This window comes from Megascapheus bottae, chromosome 5, assembly GCF_031878675.1.
Source record: "Megascapheus bottae isolate mThoBot1 chromosome 5, mThoBot2.hap1, whole genome shotgun sequence".
NCBI classification, from domain to species: domain Eukaryota; kingdom Metazoa; phylum Chordata; class Mammalia; order Rodentia; family Geomyidae; genus Megascapheus; species Megascapheus bottae.
This window is the reverse complement of record NC_143513.1, coordinates 19947713-19974129: the sequence shown is the minus strand read 5'-3', so window position 1 is coordinate 19974129 and position 26417 is coordinate 19947713. Positions and strand designations below refer to the sequence as shown.

The window sequence follows — 26417 nt, the reverse complement described above, 5'->3', positions numbered from 1 at the left end:
ATTCCAAAGAAGAAAAAGGTATCCTACAAAGAAACCCTGTTAGAGTTAAGTAAATAAAATAAAAGCCTAAAAGATGCCACATAAGGCAAAGCTTCCTTTAGAGTTAGTTGATTAAGTAGGAGCTCACCATAAAAATGTAGGATGTTTCTTATTTTGCAGTAGTGGGTATCAGATCTGGGACCTTGATTTTGTTGGGTGAGCAGTGTACCCATGCCCTCGGCTCTCAGCTCCAGTCCTCCCTTTGTGAAACTTCTTTTTGAGGTAGGGTCTGACAAATTGCCCCAGTTGGCCTCGGACTTGATCTTTCTGCCTCTGCTTCCTGAGATGCCTACATTCATGTACCACCAAGTAAACCCATTTAGCAACCTTTTTTTTGTTGTTTTGGTTTTGTTTTATCCTGGGGTCAGAAAATATAAGTGTGTAGTTTCTGTTTTAATAGTCCCTTCAAAGAAAAAAGAAACATATTGATAACAGAGCTTCAAATTCACATTTCCAACCAAGTATAGATTCAGGAATGTTGATCTACTTTACACTTTTTATTCTACATGCTTTGAGTATGTCAGTCTTCAAGAATGCAAGAAGAGTATCAAACATGCTTTCTTCATTTTCAGGTCTGTTCCTGTTATACATAGTAGAACTATAAAAAGAAGTTCTTTGGAAAGATCTTACAAATTCATTGTTTCTTAACTTGGTCCCATCTCGTGACTGTGTGTCCAAAGAGGAACTGAGATGGTATTCTCAAGTGTGTGAGAAATGGGTGCTCTTTTCTTCCTCTGTCTCCACAGCCTGTTTGTGAGGGCTCTGACACTGTAAAGCTGCTGATGCTTCTTTTTGACTAGCCTTAGGAAATGAGATTCATATTCAGGATTAGAAAGCCAGCCTGGCGATTCCCCTCTGCCAATAATGAGGCTGAGGCAGGAATATGAATTCAATCAAAGCCAGTCAGGCTTTGGGTGAGACTGTCTCTATTCAGATCATGGGCTGGGACAATAGGTCTGCAGTAGTCTTTGCCTAACTTGCATAAGGGCCTGGGCTCAGTCCTCAGTCCTACCCCAAACAGGGGTGGACAAGAGAGAAGTCAGCATCTCCAAATCTCTAGGTGGTGGTGACTCTCCCTTAGCTATATGGTACAAATTTCTGGCTAACTTTTGTTTTTCGTTCTTTCTCATCAACAGCTCTTATTTTTAAATAATCGTGCCCTGACTAATAACTTGGGAAACTCAAAATTGACAATTTTCTCTTCCCCTCCTACTAGGTGCTGGATGGTTTACTAGTCCAGTATGGAGTGGTGGAGAGCTGTGAGCAAGGTACAAGTCTTCTGAATTGCTTTCAGATTTGTAAGAGGAAGGAAGGAAGCAGAAAGAAAACTAACTTTGATTCTCTTTGCTTTTCTCTTTCTCCAGTGAACACTGATTCAGAAACTGCTGTTGTAAATGTCACCTATTCCAGCAAGGACCAAGCTAGACAGTAAGCAGTGTGAATCTTACCTGTTAATTCATCAGGCTAAGTACAGTAACTTATATTTTGTGGATTTCTAAGGAAACTTCATTTGGGGAAGTGCGATTCTGCAAATACACCTTTCGTCTCTCATTTGAATGTTTAGTAAGAAACTGCATTGATCTTGGTTTATTCCCTCTAAAGTAGATCCTCAGTACCATTCATAGATAGAGTATGAAGCTGAACCACAGCCTACTTGCAGAAAGCCTGAGCCTGGATTTTGCTTCCACATAAATTCCTTTTCCTTCCGCCTGTGACACATTATTGCTAGTCTATTTGAAACTGGTAAGTTGATCATGTGTTAAGCCAACAGAAATTGAATGTTCTCTTTTCCCTGAATTCTCTAATGATTACTACTGACATTCAGAAGCTGGCAGACATTGAACCAATGTTGCTTTTAGATTTAAGCAGCATAATTAATAAAACTACACAGATGAATCTCTGGTAAATTTGTAGGCTCCAAATGATCTAATGCATTGACACAGAGAGAGAGGGAGAGAGAGAGAATGGCAGAGAATGTGGGAGAAAGAGTGAGGGTCCCAGGAACCTAGCCTTTGTCATCTGTGTTTGGGACATACACACCAGAGCATGACAGAGTCCCCAGAAGCACAGTGCAGAGTGGGTGGCAGTTGACTTTGGGAGAACTGAGGCTTTACTGTGGGAATGGAGAAGGGACCCCTCACCTCTGCCTAAGCCCTAGGGGGAAAGGCAAATGAACTTCACTGTCACCAAAGGCAGTACACACACAGAGGGCTCACGAAAGGAAAAATAGTCCTAGGAAGGAAGTGGCCATTCAGGAGACAGATGGAACTTACATTTTTAAAATGGATCCTATATGCATGGTTCAAAATTGTAAAAGATCTAAACATGTACATAGTGTGAATCTTCCCAGCATTGTTTCCTAGCAACCTTGACTCTGTCAGCACTGTGGAAGACAAACATATGCTTCTATTTTTCTTTTGTACAAATGCTATTTAGAATATGACCGTGTAGATGTGAAGTGATTGTATTAGTTAATCCCTTCTTGGATGTTTAGACTTTCCCAGTGAGGTACAGTGTTGTGGTGAATCTCTTTTGCAAATATCACTTTTGGCACGTGTGTGCATATGTCTACAGGATAAATTCCTGAGGTAGAATTGCATTTGCTATTATCCTTTGTAGATCTGAAGTAGTTTAAGTCTTCTTAGCACTGTGTGAGGGTGTTTGTTCATACACTCCCCAGTGTAGGGCTTTATCAAATATCACCTGTCTAGCAGAATGAAAGTGATAACCATTCTGTTAATTTCAGGTACCTGTGGCTCACATCTGTAACCTTACTCAGGAAGCTGAGATCCAGTAATCATGGTTCAGAATTAGCCTGGGCAGGAAAGTTTGTGAGACTCTTACCTCCAATTAACTACCAAAAAAGCTGGAAGTGGAGCTGTGGCTCAAGCGGTAGAGCACTAGCTTTGAGCATAAAAAAAGCTCTGAGTCTAGGCCCTGAGTTCAAGTCCTAGGATTGGCATTAAAAAAGCAAGGGAGACTGAATAATTTTAATGTTTAACTTTGGTTTATTTTGGTTTGTCCTCTGTTTTAATGAAAAAGGCTACAAACAGAAGGAAATATATATATGGGCTGTTAGGCGTGACAGGAATTGTGGTATTTAATTCATCAGTTCTGTCATGTAAGAAGACTATCTCACTTTAAACCAGCAGTATATTGGGAGGGGAACGGATGCCAGGGAAAAGCAGAGTGTCCATGGCTCTTTACACTCATGAAAAGATCTTCATGGGATTCTTGGCAAGTCGTCTTTATTAGATGGAACAAATGGTAGGATTTGAAAACTTGCAAAAGGCTAGCAAGAGGAAGGCAACAGGCTTACTTTAACTGGTAAAGTCATAGGAGACACATGTTGGAGACACACCTACCTGGCTTTAAGGAAGTAAACTTAATAGAGAACAAAGTAATGGATAATGTAGCATATAGCTCCAGATTTCTGTAAAAAAAAATATATATATATAGATATATATTTTTTTAATCCAAGGCATTTACTAATTCTCGGGGTGGGGTGGTAGTAGGGGGAAGTATGGGAGGAGAGAAGGGTCTGTTGAGACAGATTTAATCTTAATGTGACAGTAAGCTTAATGTGGAGAATTGTGGTGTAATATACTGAGCAAAGCCTTAGTGATACCAAGAAGGTAGGGAGAAGGTGTTAGGAATTGTATAATTTTGGTAATTAGGCAACATAGGCAAACAGATTAGGCACTTGAGTTAGGAAAGTCACATCCATTCACTCAGTTCTTGTACTGAATGTTAATTCTTGGCCACAGGCAGACAGCAAGGCCATGTCCTTGTCTGCAGTGGAGTGTGGAGAGTACTACTTGGAGATCAAACACCTGAATTTAGTTTCTGCTGCAGTCAAGGAGCCTTAAGTAATACTGTCCTCCAACCAACTACCATGAATTCCGAGATTAAAGAGAATTAGAACTCCATTGGAGTAAAGCATAGAAAACTCAGTTTGGAGCCAGGCGCTCATGGCTCATGTCTGTACATCCTAGCTGCTCAGGAGGCCGAGATCTAAAGATAGTGGATCAAAGCCAGCCCAGTCAGGAAATTATCTGAGACTATCTCCAATTAACCACAAGAAAACCTGAAGTGGTGCTGTGGCTCAAGTGTTAGAGTGCTAGCCTTTAGCAAGTGTTCAGGGACAGTGCCCAGGTCCTGAGTTCAAGTCCCATAACTGGCCAAACAATAACAAAAACCCAAAAAACAAAACAGCTCAGTTTATGATAGTTTGTTTCCAATAATATTTTTTTGTGTGTGTTTGGGTCATGGGGCTTGAACTCAGCTTGGGTGCTGTCCCTGAGCTCTTCAGCTCAAGACTACCACCCAACCCCTCCCTGGGCTGGGTATTGTCCCTGAGCTCTTCAATTCAAGGCTACCACCCTACCCTTGAGCCAAGCTCCACTTCCCATTTTCTAGAAATTACTTGGAGATGGGAGTATCAGGTCCTTTTGTGCTAGGGATGGCTTTGAACCTTGATCCTCAGATCTCAGCCTCCTGAGTAGCTAGGATTAAAGAATTTATTAACATTGATTTTTATATCATATTTCAAATGATGTATTTAACAAACAAGTATTCAAGAAAGGAATCTATACAATCACTGGCACGAACATAATTAAAATTAGGCTGAGGGTTTGTATGTCATAGATACATATTACTCTATGTAATAAAACATTATGTCTATAGACCCATAAATTTTTATGTCTGTGTAGTTGTGTTTATATTTCTAATACCATGTCCATAGCATTGGGTACACAAATACTGAGTCCTCGCTCTTGTACTGTGTGGATCTAATAGCTACATATTAAGGATACCATGTGCCTTTTGTTCCTTTAGTCTTGACTTGTCTCCCTCAACATGATTCACTCTAGATTCATCAACTTCCCTGCAAATGCCATTATTTTATCTTGTTTGTTGGCTATGTGGAATTCCAGTGTGTGTGTGTGTGTGTGTAATCACATGTTTTGTATCCATTCATCTGCAGTAGGGCATCTGGATTGTTTCCATGGCCTGGCTATTGTGAATAGTACAGAGATGAACATAGCTGAGCAAGTGTCCTTATCATATCTTGGGTTATGATGTTAAGGATAGATGCCCAGGAGTGATATGGCTGGATTGTAGGGAAGGTCTATTTTCACTTCTTTAAGAAACCTCCACACTGCTTTCCAGAGTGGCTGAACTTGCTTACAGCAGTGCAGTAGGGTTCCTTTTTCTCCCCAACCCCGCCAGCATCTGTCATTGTCTGAATTCAAAATCTTAGCCATTCTTTTCAATAATTTTTTAAATGGATATAGGGTATGATTTCTCATTCTGGGAAAAAAATTTGAATCTCATTGGATAAATTCTCAGATAAAGAATATGCCCTAGAGTCACCAAGCTCAGGCCTTCGTCATGAGGGCTGTCTTGTTCTTAGTTGAGTAGTGTCTGCTCCTTAGAAGTCTGAGAGGTGTGGGGAGAGCTTGGGGGTTTACAGGATACATTCCAGTGTCCATTTATTGAGGGTTGCTCGCTCTCCATAAATCTCAGATTTTGGTTAAGCCCACGGTCATGGTTCACCTCGCCTAGTTGGCATTCATTTCTTACCCATGAGGCTTTTGAGGCACTTAGACAACTAATCCTGACAGGCTACTACAGTCTAATTCTGTGGTTTTGTTTTTGCTTTTGTTTCTTGTAAAAACACTTACACTGCTTGACCCCCTGCGTGTGGTGTTTTCCTGGTGAGCAGCACCACCTGTGTGTGGCGCTCTCCTTTAAAAGCTCAGCCCCACAGAGGGTCAGGGCTTCTATTAAACTGACTCCTAGCTCTGTTCACCAAGTGTTGGTGACTCAATTGCTGGGGATTTTGAGGATCCTCAAATGGCTGGGATATTACATATGGAGGCCCCAGCGAGATCCCAGCCTCAGGCCTTGATTTTGGGAAGCCAAGGACTGGTGAGCCCTGACCTTTCAAAGGGGGTGGCCACTGAGAAATTCCTCTCAGCCCAGGAGAAGGGTAGTAGCTTTTCCTGGCCACATACTTCCTGAGGTCAGTGTTGAGGATTTAAGGAGGAGTATGGGAGTATGTGTAAATTCCTCTGGAGGTGAGCATTTTGTATACTGACTGAGAACAATGAGTGTTGTTGTGTTTTGTGTACTGACTGACATGACTGGTGAGTGTCTAGTGTCCTTTTCACCAGTTGAAAGAGACTGGTGAGAGTCTAGTGTTGTGTCTAGTGAAACAGACTGAAACAGACTGGTGAGCATTTTACATATTGGCTGAAACAGGCCGTTGTGTGCCTGTTTGTGGGTGAGCTGGATGCAGCTGTATTCCCCAACCTGAGGTGGTGGTGAGAGGTGGCCTCACTGTTGGACCACCAGAATCTAGTTAGCACCAGTTGAAACAGACTGGTGAAGTGTCTAGTGTTCCAATTGAAACAGGCTGGCACCAGTTACACTGAGTGTCTTATGTTCTGTATACAAAATGAACCCGAATTGAACCTGAACTGGACCAGAACTGGACCAGGACAGGTAGGTGCTGACTTGGGGTGGGTTTGAGTCCCACCTGAAATTTGTGTGGTCACTTGTTTGTGTTTCCATTTACCAATGGCACGACATGGGCCAATGGCCTAGTATCTACCCCCGGTGTAATTAATGCTTGAATGTTTTTCTGATTTCAGAAGTAGAGCCAGTGTTCGTGGGCCATCTCTGGGCTCTCTGGTGAGCTAGTTCAATGTAAACTAGTCATGTGAGGATTTCTTTAACCTACCCCTTCTTCACACAGTTCATAGGATCATCCTTAGGAAGCCTGGACACCCGAACCAGATCCCCCAGTTCTGCAGGAGCACAGGAACCTTGTGGATGACTTGTCCCCTCCTTTTTCTGAAAACCCCAGGCTTTAACTCTCGTTGAATCTGTTCTCTTTATTTACTAACCCACTTGGATAGATTGACAGCAGGTTTTACAGATCCTCTATCTCCGAGGAGTGGGATAGGAGCCGTCAGATATTTGCAAAGCTGCATGCTACAGTCACCTTCCAGGAGATTGAAACCAATGTGACTGAAAACCAACGTGAAGCCTGCCTTTGGCAAAAGCCAGTCAGCTCATCTTTACCTTCAAATGGACAGACCCAGAAGGCAGTTTCTCTGGCCAGCCAACCTAGACAAGACTTTTGCAAGGTTTTAAGAACTCTCCAACTCTTTGAAGCCCCAAACCAAGACCTGGCAGCCTTTTGTACAGAATATTCAGAAGTAACTCTTCCAGTGGTGCTGATGAAATAACTCTTTCCATGTTGATGACATCCTACTGACTACCTCAAGCAAAGAGGTTTGTGAGGCCACCTGAGGCTTGTTTAAAACCTTGAGCATTTGAGCTACAAGGTATCAGCTTAGAAAGCACAACTTTGCATAATAGGCTACTTATCTGGGCTATGAGTTGAAGGAGGGATAGCAAACCCTGTCCAAAAGGAGAATTGAAGCCATTCAAAAGATACTTCCCCCTTCAACCAGGATTTGCTGAACTAGCTGAGACATTGTATTTGACAATAGCTGGAGGAGATACTTCCCCTAAATTGGGGAGGAGCAACAAGGGACAGGCCTTGGACTCATTAAAGTAGGCCCTGATCTTGGTCTCGTCTTGGCCTTTTCCAGTTTGCAGGGACAGCTTTCTGTCCCTGAACAAAGGTGAATAGCTATAGGACTTGGGCTGCTCAAGAACTTATTTCAGGCCTTAAGTAGAGAAACCTCTACCCAGAAAGCAGAACCGATTACCCTGAGGCTGAAGCTGCAGGTAGGCAGAAGGAAAGAGTAAACTTCACGGATAGCAGGTATGTTTTTGCCACAGCTCATGTCCATGAGGAAAGAGGCCGATGAACCTCAACAGGAAAACAATGTGGAAGAGGTCTTGATAGTGTTGGACACAGTCTGGCTCCCCCGGAATGTGGCCATTGTGCACTGCCCAGGTCACAAAAGGAATGATTCCCTGGAGGAAAGGGGAAAATGGGGCTACTGACCAAACACCTAGGCTGGCAGCAAAAGGATAGGTAAAGCCTACTGACGTTTTAGTTGTGACCCCCTCTTCCAGAGCTCCCCAAAGCCTGCTTACTTAGATGAGGACTTACAGGTGGAAGAACAAATGCTTCTAAATACTTTGCCTTCAGATTGAAGACATTTGAAGACCAAAGAATTTTTAATTTCTCATGCCTTAGGAAAACACAAGCACATCAAAACACCCGCATGAGGAAAAGCTTTACCAATTGTTGTCACAAGCCTACTTTATTCTCCACCTGAAAAATCTTGGGCATAGTATTGTTTTTACGTGTGTCAGCTCCCAGTGAGTAGATTAAAAAACCCTCTGTTCCAGAAGGAGTGTTAAGAGCTATGACACTTTTTCTTGGAGAACTCTGGGAAGTAGATTTCCCTGAGACAGAGCTAGAGAAATAGGACGTAGGCATTTGCTTGTCTTTGTAGATACTTTCTCAGGTAGGTTGGAGGCTTACCCAATTAAGATAGACTGCCCAGATGTTAAGAAAGTTGCTGCAGAAGATAATATGTAGGTTTGTTCTCCCACAGGTAGTTGGTCTTGACAATGAGCTTGACACTCAGGTAAATGGCTGAGTGAATTGAAGCTCCAAAGATAATGTTTTGGCATTTAAAAGGCTTTTTAGGGGGCTGGGAGTTAGTCTTAGTGATAAGAGTGCTTGCCTAACATGCCAGAAAATGCAGGTTTGATTCCTTGGTACCACATACATAGAGTTGGTGGTGATGCTGTGGCTCAGGTGGGAGAGCTCTAGCCTTGGGAAAACCCAAGGACAATGCTCTGGCCCTGAGTTCAAGCCCCAGGACTGACCAAGAAAGAAAAAAGCTTTTGAAGGATCTTTTGATTTGCAAAGTGAGATCTGGTGTTTTAAGGTATAAAGCTGTTGACACTGTAATTGGGTTAAAAAAATCGAGGAGTTTGGGATTTGGGGATTTATTTCCTTTGGCTAAAGTCAAAGGTCAAGTATTGTTGGGGAAAATGAAAAGAGACAGGCCAGACTTGATCTTCTACAGGCGAGGACAGTTTGAGATAGAGCAGTAAGAGACACTGCCTTCTCTGGGGCTTGGAGACTGAGCTAGAAACAGAGGAGTTGGGTTTCTATCAAGGTCTAACTACGGAGGGTAGAGGGACATGAAGAGCTTTTCTGCTGAGCCCATGATGTAATTACAGCTAGGATTAGATTGCCCTGCTGGGGTCAAGCAGTCTGCACTTGATTTGGTGGCTTGCCTGGTGTCTATATGCATCTGGGAAAGTGGGGTGCAGGGGTGGGGGGTGGGGTTAATCCTTCATGCATTAGAAATCTAAATGTGAAGGTCTGTTAGTATGAGAAACTTATGTCTGTTCTGTCCATCTAAAACTGCTTGGGTATCAAGAGAAAGGGACTGGTCTAGAAGTCCATACAGGGTGGAAGAGAATAAGCTGGTGTGAAGATGGTTCAGCCAAACCTGGTTGGATGGGCCGAGGGGACCAACTTCATATTCTTTTCCTGGCAGACTGACACTGGAAATTTGATGTGGATGATTGGTATTTCTAAACATTGCCCCTTAGGAAACTTTAAAAAGAGGGTTAAAAAAGGTCTAAAAGGTGGTTAAAAGTTTATCTGTGTGATGTAATTTGTTCTCAATACTATTTTGTAATTGAATGTATTTCTTTTAAAAAGAGGCATATGCTAGTCTGGAATTCTTAGTACAGTGATGGTGCTTGTAATTCTTGCATTACCAAAAAAGGTTCTCTAAGAGTTAAACTTGGACCAGAAACAATGGCCTATTAAAAAATAGATGGCCCATAGGGCCAGGAGTTTGGCCTAGTGGTAGAGTGCTTGCCTAGCATGCATGAAGACCCAGGTTCGATTCCTTGGTACCACATACATAGAAAAAAAGCCAGAAGTGGTGCTGAGGCTCAAGTAGTAGAGCTCTAGCCTTGAGAAAGTCCAAGGACAGTGCTCAGGCCCCGAGTTTAAGCTCAGGACTGGCAAAATTAAAAAAAAAAATGAGGCAGGATAGAGAAAAAAAAACCCACAGGAGAATGACAATTGGCAGGAGTCTACACTCTTTGTGGAAGCCTTGAATCACTATAGCTTTGATCTGGTCTATCGTCTTCTATCAAAGGTTTGATTATATACAAAGAAGGGATTGGGAATTGTAGTAACCTGTCAGGATTAGCTGTCTAATGCCATTTTTTGTTTTTTGTAAAAATACACTGCTTGACGACCCTCGTGTGGTGTCTTCCTTGTGACCACTGCGTGTGGTGTTTTCCTGGTGAGCTGGACCACCTGTGTGTGGTGCTCTCCTTTAAAGCTCAGCCCCATGGGAGGTAGGGGCTGCTCTCTATCAGCCCGAAGGTGGAGAGTAGCTGCTGTGCTATTAAATAGACTCCTAGCTCGTTTCACTGAGTGCTGGTGACTCCATTGTTGGAGGGTTCTCAGACCCTTAGAATGCCTGGGATATTACAAAACAAAGCACTTCATAAGGCTTGGCAATACAACTGAGTGAGTGATCCAGTGCCCACTTGGTCCGTGCAAGGCTGAGGGTTTATTAAACACCTAGAAGGAAGCAAGAGTGTGAAAGTTAGCAGCGAGGGTGCATTTTGTGGTATTGCTCTGTTACTGTGCGGTGCACTGCTTTTCAGATCAGGACTGGCCACGGGTGCTGAGGGACAAGGACCTGGATGAAGTTGTTTCTCCTGCTCCTCAGCTCTGTGGAGGATTCCTCAAACAGCTGTGGCTAAGACAGATTTTTTTTGTGGTGATTTCTGCCACCTTGTGGCTAAGAAAAACCAAAGCTTCCTAGCACATGTATTAGAAATATATTTGTTCTAAGCTTGCCTGGAATCATTAAATTCTTGAAGTAATAAAATTACTAGAAACAAGTGTTTAAAGCTCATTAGGAAGAGAAGTTTGTGTTTAGCAGATGCAGCGGATTGAAAGGCTTTAAGTCTCTGCTCACCCTCTTCCTTCCTCTTCCAGGAATGCTGAGATAAAGCCCCTAAGGGTTGACGGTGCTCTCTGGAGGATAATGTGTCACAAATTATCCTGTCCAGTATGTAGACCTTTGGTTCTTATGTTGTCCTGTGCTTGATGTTGTCATTTGCAGCGTGGCTTTCTGTGGGAGCACGGGACTATCGGCATTGGATGTGATCTGTGCAGATCCGTTTCTCTCACTGCCAGGCTCTGTGTTAGGCACACGTAGTTAGAAGTGTTTGAAACAATTTGGCTCATGGGAGAAGAAACCATTAAGGTTTCAAAAATCTTTGTCATCTTTTTAATTGTAATTAATAGAAGGATTACCTTATATTCACCAGAGAGAAGGTGCATTACTTCACAAACATTGATACCCTTTCTCATGTTTTGGTCCCCATTTCCCTCCCCCACCCCCACCCCCATCTTGTTTCCCCCCCTTCCCTATCCTATTTCAGAATTGAATGTCAGTAGATGTATTGTTGAAAAGAAATTGGATTCTAGCATTTGGGAGACGGAGACAAGAGTTCTTGGCTAGCCTGGGCTACATAGTAAGACCCTGACTCAACAAAACCTCCCAAACACAAGAAATGAGACAGATGGCCCAAGAAACAGAAGAGAACTTCTTGCCATCCAAACATAATTACTGCTACTTTTTTTTTCTTTTGCAGGACCCCGAGCACAGGGTTAGATAACCATCCTTGAGTTCTGCTGAACTGAAGGAATGTATTTTGAATAACTATAAAGATAATATTCACTTCATGTCTTCCAGATACAATAGACTATGTGAAAATATTTTAACATTTTGCCACGAACTTGAAAGACCACTGTGTAACAGAACTTAATATCAAACTGTGAGCATGGAAGGTTTCAGCGACTTAGGCATAAGAAAGCCATTGTACTACAGTCGGCGTCCTCTCTAGTGCCTTTTAGTTATTTCCAAGTTTGGAGGACTGGACTCTGCTTTGTTAGGTATTTGTCTCCAGAAAGGTTATTTACCCTTTTTGTAACATAAGTGACTTAATTTGTGGTCAGAAATCCTTGCGTTTTCTCTTTATCTCTCCCCTTTTCTTCCCCCCTCTTCCACCCTTTTCCTCCTCCCCACCTCTCCCTCTACCTGTCTCTTTCCCTCTCTCCTGTCTCCCCCACTTCCTCTCTCCACTCTGTTTTTGATGCTATTGGGGTTTGAAGTTGGAACCTGTGTTTGCTAGACAATATCCTTCCATCAGAGCCACATACCACACTTTGTTCTGAAGCTAGCATTACTCAGTTTTATAGTAAGAAAAGGAGTGAAATGGAACTATCCTTCTTGTTTGCATATTTAGTTAATCCCTTCATTTTGCTCAAACTCTCCCTTCCCCCTAACATCCTCTCCCGTGATATACGAAGGGGCTCAGTTACATGAGTAATGAGTACATTTATTTTTGGACAATGTCACCCTTTCCCTTGCTCTCTCCCAGCTTTTCCCTCCCACCCTACCCACAAGTTGTGTAGTTCATTTTCTTTTGTGTTTTCATTGTAAAGGTGATGTACAGAAGGGTTATAGTTATGGAAGTCAGGTAATGAGTACATTTCCTTTTGGGCAGTGTCATCTCTTCCTCCTGATTCCCCCCCCCAAAATTGTCTAATTTTCAATAGTGTCTAGTTAGCATCCTTGCTGTATTTGTTCCCCGTTGTCCCTCCATTTCTGTGTGGGATCAGACTTCTTTGGGGAAAATTTTCTACTTCCAAAAATTGTAAAATTTCAACCTATTAAAAAGTCAAAACAACTTGCAAGGTTTGTTGTTGTTGATTTTTGTTTATTGTTTTTTGTTTGTTTTTTTTTTGCTTAGTCCCAGGGCTTGAACTTGGGGCCTGGGCACTGCCCTGGAACTTTGTCAAAGCTAGTGTTCTACCACTTGAGCCACAATACCACTTCTGGCTTTTTCTGTGAATGTGGTATGGAGGAATGGAACCCAGGGCTTTGTGCATGCCAGGCAAGCACTCACTCTACTGCTAACTAGGTCATGCTCCTGCCCACAACTCCAACTTTCTATAATATGTATCAGTTTTAATAGAATTTAATTGTTCCCATTAGAAATAAATTATTTTAGAGCTATTAATCAACATTTCCTTAAGAGATCTCTAGGTGTATGGCTCAAGTGATAGCAGCCTGGCAAACATTGTCGAAAAGTGGGGAAGGGGGCAGGAAAGAGAACAATATGGCAAAATCTGTCAGTAGTATGGCAGAATCTTTCATGAGGTTATTGGTAAGTATGTGTCTATAATCCTTTGATTTTTGTGTAATCAGTGCACTCTGACATAATCACATGGAAATATCCCAATACTCTGTTTGAAGGAAAGCAAAACACAGAGCAATGAATATCTAACCACAATTAAACATTTTTTTATGGTCTCAGACTTGGGACTTGAACCTAGGGCCTGGGTACCATCTTTGAGCTTTTTTTGCTTAAGGCTAGCTAGTATTCTACCACTTGACCCACAGTTCCATTTCTAGCTTCTTTCTCTTCTTTCTCTTTTTAAATAGCCCCACTTTCCTTCCCGAACTGGCTTCAATTCTCAGGTCTCAACCTCCTGAATAGCCCCCAGTGTCTGGTTCCCAATGAGGCTTTGAAAGAAGATTCCACACATATCTGTGTCAAACATGGAAAGGACTGGTCCATTGGCTGGGTGTCACAGCTAACAGGAGTTCTGACAAGAGCCTTAGAGAGTTGTTGTTGATTGCACAATATTCCATCCCTTCTGTATGTCTATGTGACTTGAGGTCTCTGACAATCAGTTTATTCATGTGTTAGGAAAGGACAGGACAGTGATATGAGGGATATGGGCAGAATTCTGGATGCCAATGAGCCTTCAGAGCTGCTTGTCTGAGCCCGTCTTCATGCCATGGTTTCATTGTCTTGTAGGGAACTAAGGAAGGGCCACTTTCTTCCTTTTCTCCCACTATCTCCCTCCCCCTCTCACAAGCTTCTTCTTGTTCATGGAGAAGTGAAAAGTAGATTTTCAAGGGGACAAACGTGCAAGACACAACTGACAAGAGAATGTGGAACAACTGGAGAGCCTATTTTTCTTTTCCTGTTTGGACTGAACTCGGGGCCCTTTGGAACAGAATCTGAGCAGAACTTAAGTGGCCATTGTTATCATTAGGAATAACAAAAAGGAGGTGTTAAGAATGATTATATATAATTTATGAAGTCCTGGTTATATACATTAATTTATTATTGGTTCTTTTAAAATATATGTGAGGGGCCGGGAGTTTGGCCTAGTGGTAGAGTGCTTGCCTAGCATGCAAGAAGACCCGGGTTCAATTCCTCGGTACCACATACATAGAAAAAAGCCAGAAATGGTGCTGAGGCTCAAGTGGTAGAGCTCTAACCTTGAGAAAGTCCAAGGACAGTGCTCAGGCCCTGAGCTCAAGCCCATGACTGGCAAAAAAATAAAATATATGTGAGGTAGAATAAAAAGGATAAGCCTAAAAACATAATAAATCGGGTACCATACATGATAATGAATACATAGTGAACATTATGCATTATACGTATATGTACTTATAAAGACTCATATTGAATTTAAAAAATAGGCAAAACTAGCCTCTGGGAGAGGTAACTATAAGGAGGCCCTTGTTGCTGTGTGGATTTGTGTAGGTATACCTTGCTAAAATGCAGAGATGATTGCCTAGGAGTTGGGTGTTTTTTCAGATAAATGTTAATAAAGTCAAAGGATGAGGGGGGCACCTGAAGTTCTTCTCAGATACTAATATATTGAATGTATTAAAAACTAGCCAGTGTCCACCTCCCCTCCTCTTGTGTCTCCTATTTCTTATTCATTTCCTCTCTGTGTCTTGGTGGTAATTCAGATATAAACCCTGAAGAGAAAGAACTACCGTTTCCCAGAGTTAGCTTCTAATAAAGTACTAAAACTTGACTGAGTGATTGACTTAATACCCAAAGTATTAAGTTCTATCAGTCTTCTATACATGGTTTAGAGGCATTTGTCCTCTGGGTGTGTAAATGTTTTAAAGATTTGTGCAAGGGTATGAATTAATCTTTTCTGTCCTGGCTTGGATCACTGGCTATGACAAGTACTCATTCATTCCTCTCAGGGTTATTCATTTATTTATTTATTTAGATGTTACTAAGCTGATTCAGGTAAAGAAGGGCTGAATCCTAATGACAAAATTTGCTTTCTTTTGTCATTGGTAGAAGGCAGAACCTATTGGCCTTTTTCTTACCTGTGTGAACTTCAAAGGAGAAATAGGGGTGATTATACAATTGTGTTGGGGGTGATTATACAATTGTGTTGGGGGTGTTCCTTGGTAACCTTGAATGGAGCCCATGGGTGCTGCTTTGTGTAAGAATTGATCATATCAACCTGTTCCCCTTCCCACCCCTTTTGAACTTTCAGAGCCTTAGACAAACTGAATGGATTCCAGTTAGAGAACTTCACCTTGAAAGTTGCCTACATCCCTGATGAAGTAGCCGCCCAGCAGAATGCCTCACAGCAGCTCCGAGGCCGTCGTGGGCTTGGGCAGAGGGGTTCATCCCGACAGGGGTCTCCAGGATCAGTCTCTAAGCAGAAACCGTGTGACTTGCCTCTGCGCCTGCTCGTTCCCACTCAGTTTGTCGGAGCTATAATAGGGAAAGAAGGAGCCACTATCCGGAATATCACCAAACAGACCCAGTCTAAGTGAGTATTCCCAAGTATGGTGGGTGCTATGGCAGAGATTTGTTCTGAAGATTAGGCCACCTCTTTTACAGTACTTGGGAACGTTGAGGGGTAAAGTCCAAGCTTGTGATTTGATATCTTAGTGTTCATTTGTATACATCTCAAAGGGAACCTCAAATTTTCACACATGAATGGAAAACAAATGACACCTGATCACCTCTGGTGGGAAAGGCCCTGGCAGACAAGAGGGCAGCTTCTCAGTTGTTCTCTGCCTCGGTCCTTCCTCCCTGCCAGCACTCAGTGCTAAGGACCTCATTCTGTGGGTGGGATTAGTCCGCTTGCTCTGGGGCATTATGACAGATCAGTCCTGCTTTATTTCAGTAAAGAATTGCTCATCCCATGGTCTAAGTCTATTCTGTGATGAAGTCCTGTGGAAGAGTGGAATGGCTTTTTCTTTGTAGTGTTTGATAGTTTTGCCAGGTTTTAAGGACCTAGATGATCTGTTTAAATGTTGGAACTAACTTCCCTGGAGTAGACCCAGGAACTGTGAGGTTCTCTTTCCCTTCACAGTCCTAGAGCCAAAGTCAGAGCCAGACACAGAGAAGGCTTTTCTTGGATTTGCCAAGTGAGTGAAACAACTGTGTTAGTTTTGAAGCTTTTACATATAGCCCAGATTGACATATTTCTGAGTTTGGAAACCTCTGTGCATTGTTATGTATTTTGTCTTAGAAGCCATACTGTTCAGTAGGTGCCAATTTTGATCCAGAGAAGCCTGGTGATGGATACTCTCTCCACTGCTCGCTCTGAGTGCTGCAAGCATTCATACTGTTTGCTTGTGTACAAACAATAAGATTTTGGGGACCTTGGGCCAACTAAAATCGAACTATAATTTCCATGAGTTTGTCTGGCTTTAATCTGAAAAATTTAACCATTTCTTGCTTCCTGTGATCCATCATTACCTGCAATAAGTTAATACGTGGTTTTCCTTCTTTGCCATGCAGCAGATTTCTTTTCAAGCTCCTCATTTCCTTGTCAGATACAAGAAGTGAGGCTTAAATTTGTACTGTTTTACTTAAAGCAGGAAGAAGGGGGATTGAGAGGGGAAGTGGTTTTTGTTGCATCTGATGATACAGAGCTCTGCCCAGTAGATTTAATTAACTCTTGCCATTGGAATTAATCGTTATTAGGACCTAAGTTGGTGGAATGGTCTCAGGAGGCCATTCTAATCACCAATACAAAGCCTTCCTTTCTCTCAAGGGATCAGAGTTTAGTAGCCTTCAGCACACTGCTAGGTGGAAAGACTGCAGGAGAAAAACATGACTGACCATGACAAGGTTTTCCAATACAAGCTAGGAAGATGATTGCTTAAACTGATTGCTTAATTAAATTTTTAATTATAATTTCTTGGTAGCTTTTATTTATCCTTGAAAGGTAGATGACTGAAATCAGCACATAGCATGTCTGTGGATATTCTGCACAGTACAGAACATGGACTTATGCATGGCATAGCCCTGTGGAATTCCAGCTCTAGCAGTCTTTGTTTTCAATTTAAATGTTGGTCGTGGGCTCAAACTCGGTGATTGGGCACTCTTCTTGATTCTTGAGCTTTTTTTTCCCCCCCTCAAGGCTAGTGCTCTACTTGGAGCCATAGTTCCACTTCTATTTTTCTAGTGGTTATTTGGAGATGGTAGTCTCATGGACTTTCTTACCCAGGCTGGCTCTGAACTTTGATCATCAGATCTCAGCCTCCAAATAACTAAGATTACAGGCGTGAGCCACTTGTGCCTGGCTCTGGCTCTAGTTTTCTTGATACACCATCTAGCTCTTGCTGAGTAAGCCTGAATCTCAGGCTCTTTGACATGACATGTTTGGTCTAGAGTATCTAAGAGGAAACTTAAAGCACAGATAGCTAGGGCAAGTTGAACAAGATGCTCCTGGAATTAAACTTGTCTTGGAGTCATCAGTGTTGACACTTGTCAAGTTTCCATCCTTGAGGGAAGTGAATATCCTCCCCAGAACTCCTGTGACTTTGAAGTCAGTGATGTGGGCTGCTGTGAATCCACATTTATGGCTCTCGTTTTCTTTCTGCATGTGCCTGCGATCAGAATCGATGTCCACCGTAAAGAGAATGCAGGGGCTGCTGAGAAGTCCATTACTATTCTCTCCACCCCTGAAGGCACCTCTGCAGCTTGTAAGTCTATTCTGGAGATTATGCATAAGGAAGCGCAAGATATAAAATTGTGAGTAAAGAGGGCTTACCTGTGGAAGAGGTTTCTAGCTGGTCTATTTTAAGTTTCTCTGACAGATTACTTGGGGATTACCAACAAAGAGAAATGCTATTTAGATGGGCGACAATTCAGTGTGAGGCACAAGATGCTTAAAATATTTTACTGTTTAATTTTCGTGCATGGTTGAATATGGAGCAAATGGAACAATGGGGAAGATATGTCCAGCTGTAGGGGAAGGCGGCTGGGGGCTGTAGAGAGCCCATCTACCTGAGGTGGGCCCAAATCCACACTGGTCCTTTACTAAGAGACTGTGGGACCTCTGGTCATGTCTTCCACCTAGACCCCACAAATAGGGGGTTTGGACTTTAACAGGTTCCCAGTTCAGTGCTGAGGTAAGTAGGAGATTTATGTGGGGGCTACAGGTAGGAACACTGTATCTCTCTCCCATAGGGTCTTGGAGTAGAGTTCCATGCCACTTAATTGCATAAAAGGGCACTCACTGTATTGCAAGTAGGATCTACAGTAGCCCCCCTTAAGTTAGCCCAGGGACCTCATCACCAATACATAATTTGTAGAGATCACTAATTAGGTTCTGGTAATAAAATTCTGTATGGGCATTGCATTGTGGCAATTCAGTTGTTTTTAGTATGAAGAAAGTAGGAAAAAAGTGTAAAAGCTCCCACTTGATCTTAGGCCATGCTCCAGTGTGTGACAACTGTTGATCGTCTTCTGTTTTCCTCTTAAGCATGTATCTCCAGGTATGTATCTTAAACTAGCTTGTAGTACATTTATATATTGTGTTCTGGTGTTAGGAGTTTAGGTGAATGAGACTCCCATCACTGAAGGTAGATATTCTCTGAACTGGATATAGGAAATTTTTAATTTATTTTTGAGGGGATCAGAAGGACTACAGCCCAAGTGAGCAGCCCAAGAAGGTTGTGAGCTGAAGGCTGTAGCGCTGTTTATTTCTAGTTCCAATCTTATATACTCTCTTCACACCAAGAAACTATAGGGGTTACATCAGCACCAAATGGTAATCAAGTCTCAGATCAATTAAGCAGAAGGTGATACAACAATAATACACTTGTACCAAATGGTAATCAAGTCTCCGCAGAAAGATAAAGCAATAAAGTCAGGAAGTTCATAATACTGACATAAGGATATACAATTTTTTTCTTTTTGGCCAGTCCTGGGCTTGAGCTCAGGGCCTGAGCAGAGTGAGTGTGTGTGTGTGTGTGTGTGTGTGTGTGTGTGTGTGTGTTGGTACTGGGGTTTAAACTGAGGACCTCTAGCTCTTGACTCACTTTTCTGCTTAGAGGTGGTCCTCTACCTCCATTTGTAGTTGGTGGATATTGATAACTAATTGGAGATGAGAGAATTCATGTGCTTGGGCTGGCTTTGAACCACATCAGCCTTCTGAGTAGACAAGGTTACAGGCCTGAGCCACTGGCAGCCTGGCAGAAAAATCATTTTAAAAATGAACTCATCAAATACTCAGTGTTTTTTTACCCACTTGATCACCTCCATTCATGCATTGAATTACGCTAATTATCAGCATATTTAAAACCATATTTGGCATAACATCTCCCATTGGAAGTAGGTAGGAAGTGTTAAATGAAATGAATTAGTACTTTCTATTAAAGAGTAGTTTTACTTTGCCTCATATTTTAAATCATTTTTTTTCTCTACAGCACTGAAGAAATTCCTTTGAAGATTCTAGCACATAATAACTTTGTAGGTCGTCTTATTGGCAAAGAAGGAAGAAACCTTAAAAAAATTGAACAGGATACAGACACTAAAATCACAATATCTCCGTAAGTGCTGTCTTGCCTGTAAATTAGAAATCTATAGACACTGCTTTAAAGTGTAAACTTAAATTAAGCTCCGCCCAGCTGTTTCAGCAAGCATGGAACATCACACTAGATATTAATCCTCAGACTCGGACCATTGCCCACTCCAACACATCCTGAAAGTGTGGTCTTCTCTTGTAGAAGAGATAGGAGGAAGAACTGATTACTTTACATTCATGTTTCTAGCTCAACTCTTGATGAGGTTTTTAGCCTTCCAGGCATCCGGACAGCAAGCCTCAGGACCTCCTGCTCTTGGTTCATTTTAGTTGAGAGCTGATGCTCTCCCTGCTTCAGCCATGCCTCCATTGCTGTTCTTTGATGTTGTAGTTTCTGCATTTCTCAGCTTAAGACACTAATTGCTCAGTACCTTTTTTAATTGTCAAAATGATGTACAGAGGAGTTCCAGATACATATATAAGATAGTGAATACATTTCTGCTTGAACTTTGTTACCCCCCTCCCCGCCCACACACACTGTACTCCCACTTTCCTTTCTTTCCCTATCCTCCCCTGCCCTAAGTTGTAAAGTTCATTTGCAATATATTGGCTTGTGAGTGTCGGCTGTTGGATTGGTTTGCCCTTTTTTCCTTTCTCTCATGTTGCTCCCCTTCCTTTCCCTAATTCAGATAACATATATACAATAAAACCTAGTACCAAAATCAAATACAGTGACAACAGGGGATAAAACATAGGGAGAAAAACAAAAGAAGAAATAACTTCACATAGTGCATTAAAGTTAACACAGTACATTATCCTCTGCTAGGAAAATCCTAGATACATACTATTTATTAAAATAAGGGAAACCATGGAGTCTGTTTCTTTGGTTCCAGTTTGCTTCACTTAGTATGATTTTCACTTCCTTACGAATGCAGTTCAGGATCTTAGGATTGCTTTGAGGATCCTGCTGGCTGTTGGCAGGGGCCTCAGGAACTTGCCATGTAGGTCTCTCCATAAAGTGATCTGTCCAGTGGGATGACTTAGGAAGAAAAGTGAAACTGGCCTGATTTTTATGGCAAAGCCTCAAGAGTTAATTTTTTTGTGTGTGCTTGCAGTACCATTGATCAAGTCCAGGGCCTCATACATACTAGACAAAACTCTCGAATCATTTGTCATACCCTAATCCTACCTCCTCCACATCTTACCAAGCTCTTCATGTCTGGGTAACTTTATTTGGATTCTGTGAACTCAAGATCATCCTGCCGCTGCCTCTTGAGCTGTTGGTATTAAAGGTATATGTCACTGCATGTGACTAGAAGTTCACTCTTACCATTGTCCTAGTATTATTTATACAAGTTAGATCCTAGATATCTTTGAGATGGTCAAACCAATGATCTGTATGTATATGTGTGCATAAAACATTTTTCCCTTTGCCTGCATGGTGGTGAGTGTTAGTATTCTTAGTTTCCCTCAGAGTACCCAAAAACATGGAAAGAGATGGGTGAACTCAGAGTGATGAAAATTGCAAAACAATGTTTGGCAGGGATTGAAGTCATCTTTGAGTTGTCTAACACAGTTAAACTTCTTGTTACTGAATATATTGTTTACATTTTTAACAAGCTTGAGGAAATATACAGTATGTCATTCCTCTGACTCAGGATTAGTGTATGTTTTCCTGGTGTGAATTCTAGCAATGCGAAGGAGTCACCACTGTGCGCTCTTTTCAGTCTGTGCATTTAGACTGTTTCCCACCGTGATGTCTTCCTGCTTTTCCTCTCAAGGCCTTTGGCCAGTTTAGGTAATAAGTTTCCTCAGATAAAAGTGTTAGTAGATTTTGAAGCTTCAGCAGGTCCTGGGTTAAATAATCAGGAAGTTTTTGAATGCCTATTGAAAGTTTTTAGTCTAGTCATCAGTGAACCATTAAAAATTTTTTACTTGAGACAGATTGAGTTATTTCCTCCAGCCTACTTTAACTTCTGACAACACTGTCCCCCTCCTCCCCCCCCCCAAAAAAAAGAGCTTAGATGCATGGAGTTTGGTTTGCTTTTTGGGACTATTTCCATGCATTTTCCTTGCTTAGTGACCCAGGAAATGCATTTGCACAAAAGGCCAATTAAGCCTAGAATTGGTCAGTACAGACTTGGAACATACTAAAAGGTTGCATGCCATTAAAACTACATTCTTCTCATTTCTTTGGAATTCACTGAGATTGTGAACATGGTTTGATGTTAAGTACCCAAGAAGTAAGCCATGTTTAAAACTGGGGCTTAAACTATATAATTTGATAATGTTTGACAGATTAGGAGGGGAGAGAAACCTTCTCCTCCACAACTTTATAGTTCTTGGATTCCTATCTTTTGGAGTTTATTTCCCATTTTGTTTGACCACCCACTTGTGCATACTGCCAAGGTTCTACAACTTGCCATCTGTGGATGAATTATTAACTGTCTTCCTCCTGCAATTTCCATTCTTTTATCTTTTCCACAGATTGCAGGAACTGACGCTGTATAACCCAGAGCGTACCATCACGGTGAAAGGCAGTGTCGAAACCTGCGCCAAAGCTGAGGAAGAAATCATGAAGAAAATCAGGGAGTCTTATGAAAATGATATTGCTTCTATGAATGTTAGTTTTAACATGAACTTTCTGTTTCATGAAGTTAAAAGATTTTGTTTTGTTTGGTGTATTGTCAGGGTAACATATTGAGAGGTTACAATTCGATTCGCCAGATAAAAAGATTTTCTAAATTGTTAGACTTTTACCAACATCTGAAATATGCCTGGGTAGTAGGAGAGACACAGAAATTAGGCTTAACTACCTCTTGATTTTTAGTAAATTAGCTTTTGAGCCTTGGGTTCTTTAAATATGAGGATGCTTATATCTGCCAACTACAGATGAATATGTATTATGTTCATTTAAGGAACACTCTAGAAGGAATGTGGGCTTTAGAAAGGCATGTGAACTGGACTTGAATTCTAATCAGTGATGAGCTCCAGCCTACTTTACCCAGTGTGAGTTTTTTCTTCACCTGTGAAATGGAGTTATAATAGAGCTTGCATATTTATTAGGATTGCAATAGCCACAGTTCATATAAAAGTATTTTTTAAAGAATAAGTTTTTGGGGGTCCTACTGTAATCCAAGCTACCCAGAAGGGAGATCTGAGGATTATGGTTCAAAACCAGACTGGGCAAACAAACCTGAGACTCATATCCAATTAATCCCCCTCTCCTTGCCTCTTCCTTCCCCCAGAAAAGTCACAAATAATTTGTGGCTCAAGTGGTAGAGCACTAGCCTTTAGAGGAAAAAAGCTAATGAAGCCAGGTATGGGTGGCTCATAACAGTAATCTAGCTACTCAGGAGGCTGAGATCAGTGGATAAAGGTTTAATGTTGAACTGTGTAGCTCAGTCCCTGAGTTTAAGTCCTACTACTGGTACCAAAAAGCAACAACCAGATTTAAAGATGTAAAGCACTAGCTGTGAAGCATAACTCTGAGTTTAAACCACAGTACTGCCAAACAATAAAAATACAGGTTTAAGAGCCAGGCATGGTGGTGGCACACATCACTATTTGAGGTGTGTGAGTCTGGTAGATATTGAGTTCAAGGCCAATAGGAGCACTTTGCCAAGGCCCTATGGTAATAACATTTATAGTCTAGAAACGGAAGTAAGCAGTAGAATGCTAACCTTAAGCACAATGCTTTGCACTATAAAATAAAGATAGCAAAGGCTTAAAATGTACTTAGTTCTTCATATAAACACTTGGCCGTATCAAGAATGGTAAATGGCAAAACATTCTGTGCAATGTATCTTTGTCCATTAAAGCCAGTTCATGATATTCTTTAATTTGTGAAATGGTGCTGATAATGGTATATTTTGGAAATTCTTGTTTCCAAAAAAATCCAGCCCGTCTTAAGTTTTTTTTTTCAATTTATTGTAATTAATAGAAGGGTTACAGTTATATTCATCGCCATCTTAAGTTTTAAAGTACATGAATTAACATTTTCCCAGAGGGCCTGTTGTATGAAATAGGAAACTTGAATAAGGCAGACGTGACGCTGTTGATCCTTGTGGGAAGAGGGAGATGCTCATCAGCTAACTCCTTTGATGACCCACCTGCCACCTTCCCATTCTGCTTGTCCAGATACTTTAGAGTCAGCTGGCTCCAGCCCCAGTATACCCAGCTTTCAGTTCTACTCCCAGTGGAAACAATATCTCTTCAATGGCTCTGTCTATTCCAAAGATAAATTTATTTGCAGTAGTTACATGAAAATGTGATGTCATTTCCAGACTTTGTTTCAGGGTAGTAGGTTCAGGAATAAAAAAGATTTTTGTACACTGATAATTTTCAGATCAAATCTTGTTGACTTACCTTTTCAATAAATGCAAGATTTTGGCAGGGTTCCCATAGCCAACAGCACTATTTTTTTCAGTCTGAGTAGTGTGGGGTGTTAGTGAGAGAAATGAAGGTGCTACTCTTTTCTTCCCTCAAGGCACCTCAATGCAGCTGTCGCTTAAGCGGCTGTGGAAAACCACCCCACAAATTAAAAATGCCATGATCTGTAAACAACTATAAACATGTCTAAGTAAAGCACTATGGAATATCTGCTTAGTTCTACAATGCAGTTCTTTTTATTAACATGAGGGTATAATCTGAATACTGTCACTTAGAAATGCTCACTTTTAGTTTTTTAATGGTCAATTAAAGGATGTTTTTACCATTGCAGCTTCAAGCACATTTAATTCCTGGATTGAATCTGAATGCCTTGGGTCTGTTCCCACCCACTTCAGGGATGCCACCCCCCACCTCAGGGCCCCCTTCAGCCATGACTCCTCCCTACCCACAGTTTGAGGTAAGGTCACTGGCCTCTGCTTGCTTCTGGTTGAGTGGGATCCAATCAGGCAGACAGTGCCTTATGGTCCTGCAGTGGTGTGACCTGTGGTGCTACCAGGGAAAAATCTTGATAAGGGGCCAGATGTCTGTGTGGTCTCTCATTTGTTCGAAGCCAGTGCTTTCTGGTTTTTAGCAGTAGGACCTTTTAATTTGATCCAGTGAAAGTAATTTGATCCCAGTGAAGGTAACAAGCATGAAGTTCTTTTTTTGAAGGTTTTGTATGAGAAGGTTGTCAACAAATATTGAAATGTTGGTGGTTGTGACTATGGAACAGGAAAGAGTTTTTTGTAGTTGTTGGCTGCTATTTGTTTAGTCTGGTATTTTTTTCAGTGTTAAAAGTTAACGTTGGTTACTTGGTTAGTTGGTAAAAGAAAAGAGCTTTTAAAAATGGTTCCTGTTGGGCCAGGACTTTTGCCTAGTGGTAGAGTGCTTGCCTAGCATGCACGAAGACCCTGATTTGACTCCTTGGTACCATATACATAGAAAAAAGTCAGAAGTGGTGCTATGGCTCAAGTGGTAGAGCTCTAGCCTTAACAAGGCCCAAGGACAGTTCTCAGGTACTGAGTTCAAGACCCAGGACTGGCCAAAAAAAAAAAAAAAGGCTCCTGCTAGTGGTGGGCACCTGCAAGCTTACCACTCAAACTGAGGCAGGAGGATCACAGGTTCTAGCCCAGCATGTTAGTTACACAACACAAACAACAACAAAATGGTTTCCTTCCTTTTTGTCACCTGAAAGTTTACTGCTTTAAAAGGTCAAGAAAGCTGGGTGTGGTGCCTCACGCTTATAATCCTAGCTACTCAGGAGGCTGAGATCTGAGGATCACTGTTCAGAGCCAGCCCAGGCACAAAAGGACCTGAGACTCTTACCTTCAGTTAACCTCTAGAAAAATGGAAAGTGGGGCTTGGCTCAAGGGTCAGGTGGTAGCCTTGAGCTGAAGAGCTCAGGGACAGCCCCCAGGCTGAGTTCAATCTCTATCTTGCGCTCTCTCTTGCGCGCTCTTTCTCTTGTGCGCGTGCACACACACACACACAAGAAATTCAACACAATACATTGTTTTCTATGTTATCTATCTTTTAAGTTGCTAGAGTCAAAAAAGCCTTTTCTTGTATACTTCCAGTGGGGTCTATCAAGAGCCTGCATTGAGTTAGTCTCCTCTAACAGTACTCTAGCCCCATGTCCCCCCATCCCTTTTCTTGCCAGTCCTGCGGCCCCTCTTCCTTGTTTTAAATGGCATTGCTTTTTTTTTTCTTTAAAGCTTCCATGCCAGTGGGTTACAGGTATAGGATAGATCTTAGCTTTTGATTGCCTGCCTGCAGAGGTTAGATTTGCACCATCCCACGCTTACTCATTGTGTCACTGCAGGAAGGAAAGGATGTCAGTTTGTCTTGTATGATTATGGTGGTATCCAGTTTTCCATTCGTTAGGAATGAGTCATCAGTATCTTTACAGTATCTTCATTTGAGTTTTACACCTGTTGCTGACATGAGCTGAAATCAATCATACAATGCTAGTTTTCCTTCATTCTTTCCATTCATTCACCAGCAGTCTTCTGCATAGCATATGTACTCACCCACCTAAAGAGATGATGGTTTAATCTGCAGGTACACTAGAATTGCTCTAGGCTGTTTAAATCAGGGTCCCCAGGGGAAGGCACTTTAGAAAGTATCCCAGGTATAGCCTAGGCCAGCAACAGTTGCCTTGGAACAGAACTGAGTGAAAGCTTGTGTCCTGCTTACCATCAATGAAAATCTCAGTGGGAGCAAGCAACAGCCCAGCTTTACAAAGCTGTCAGGTGGCTGTAGTTCATTTCATTGTCAAGAGCTGATGGCTTACCTGCAG

The 26417-nt window shown here is 41.8% G+C and overlaps 1 protein-coding gene across 2 annotated transcripts in view; it reads left to right on the top strand.

The window, feature by feature from the left end:
* Nucleotides 1–26417, top strand: part of Igf2bp3 (insulin like growth factor 2 mRNA binding protein 3) — a 98105-nt gene that overhangs the window by 58606 nt on the left and 13082 nt on the right. For both annotated transcript variants that reach the window (XM_090332759.1, XM_090332758.1), the window contains exons 4-10: nt 1256–1307; nt 1404–1467; nt 15413–15694; nt 17779–17913; nt 19593–19715; nt 22175–22310; nt 24411–24536. In XM_090332759.1, the coding sequence (XP_090188885.1) occupies nt 1256–1307; nt 1404–1467; nt 15413–15694; nt 17779–17913; nt 19593–19715; nt 22175–22310; nt 24411–24536 (918 nt within the window). The remainder of the gene's footprint in view (nt 1–1255; nt 1308–1403; nt 1468–15412; nt 15695–17778; nt 17914–19592; nt 19716–22174; nt 22311–24410; nt 24537–26417) is intronic.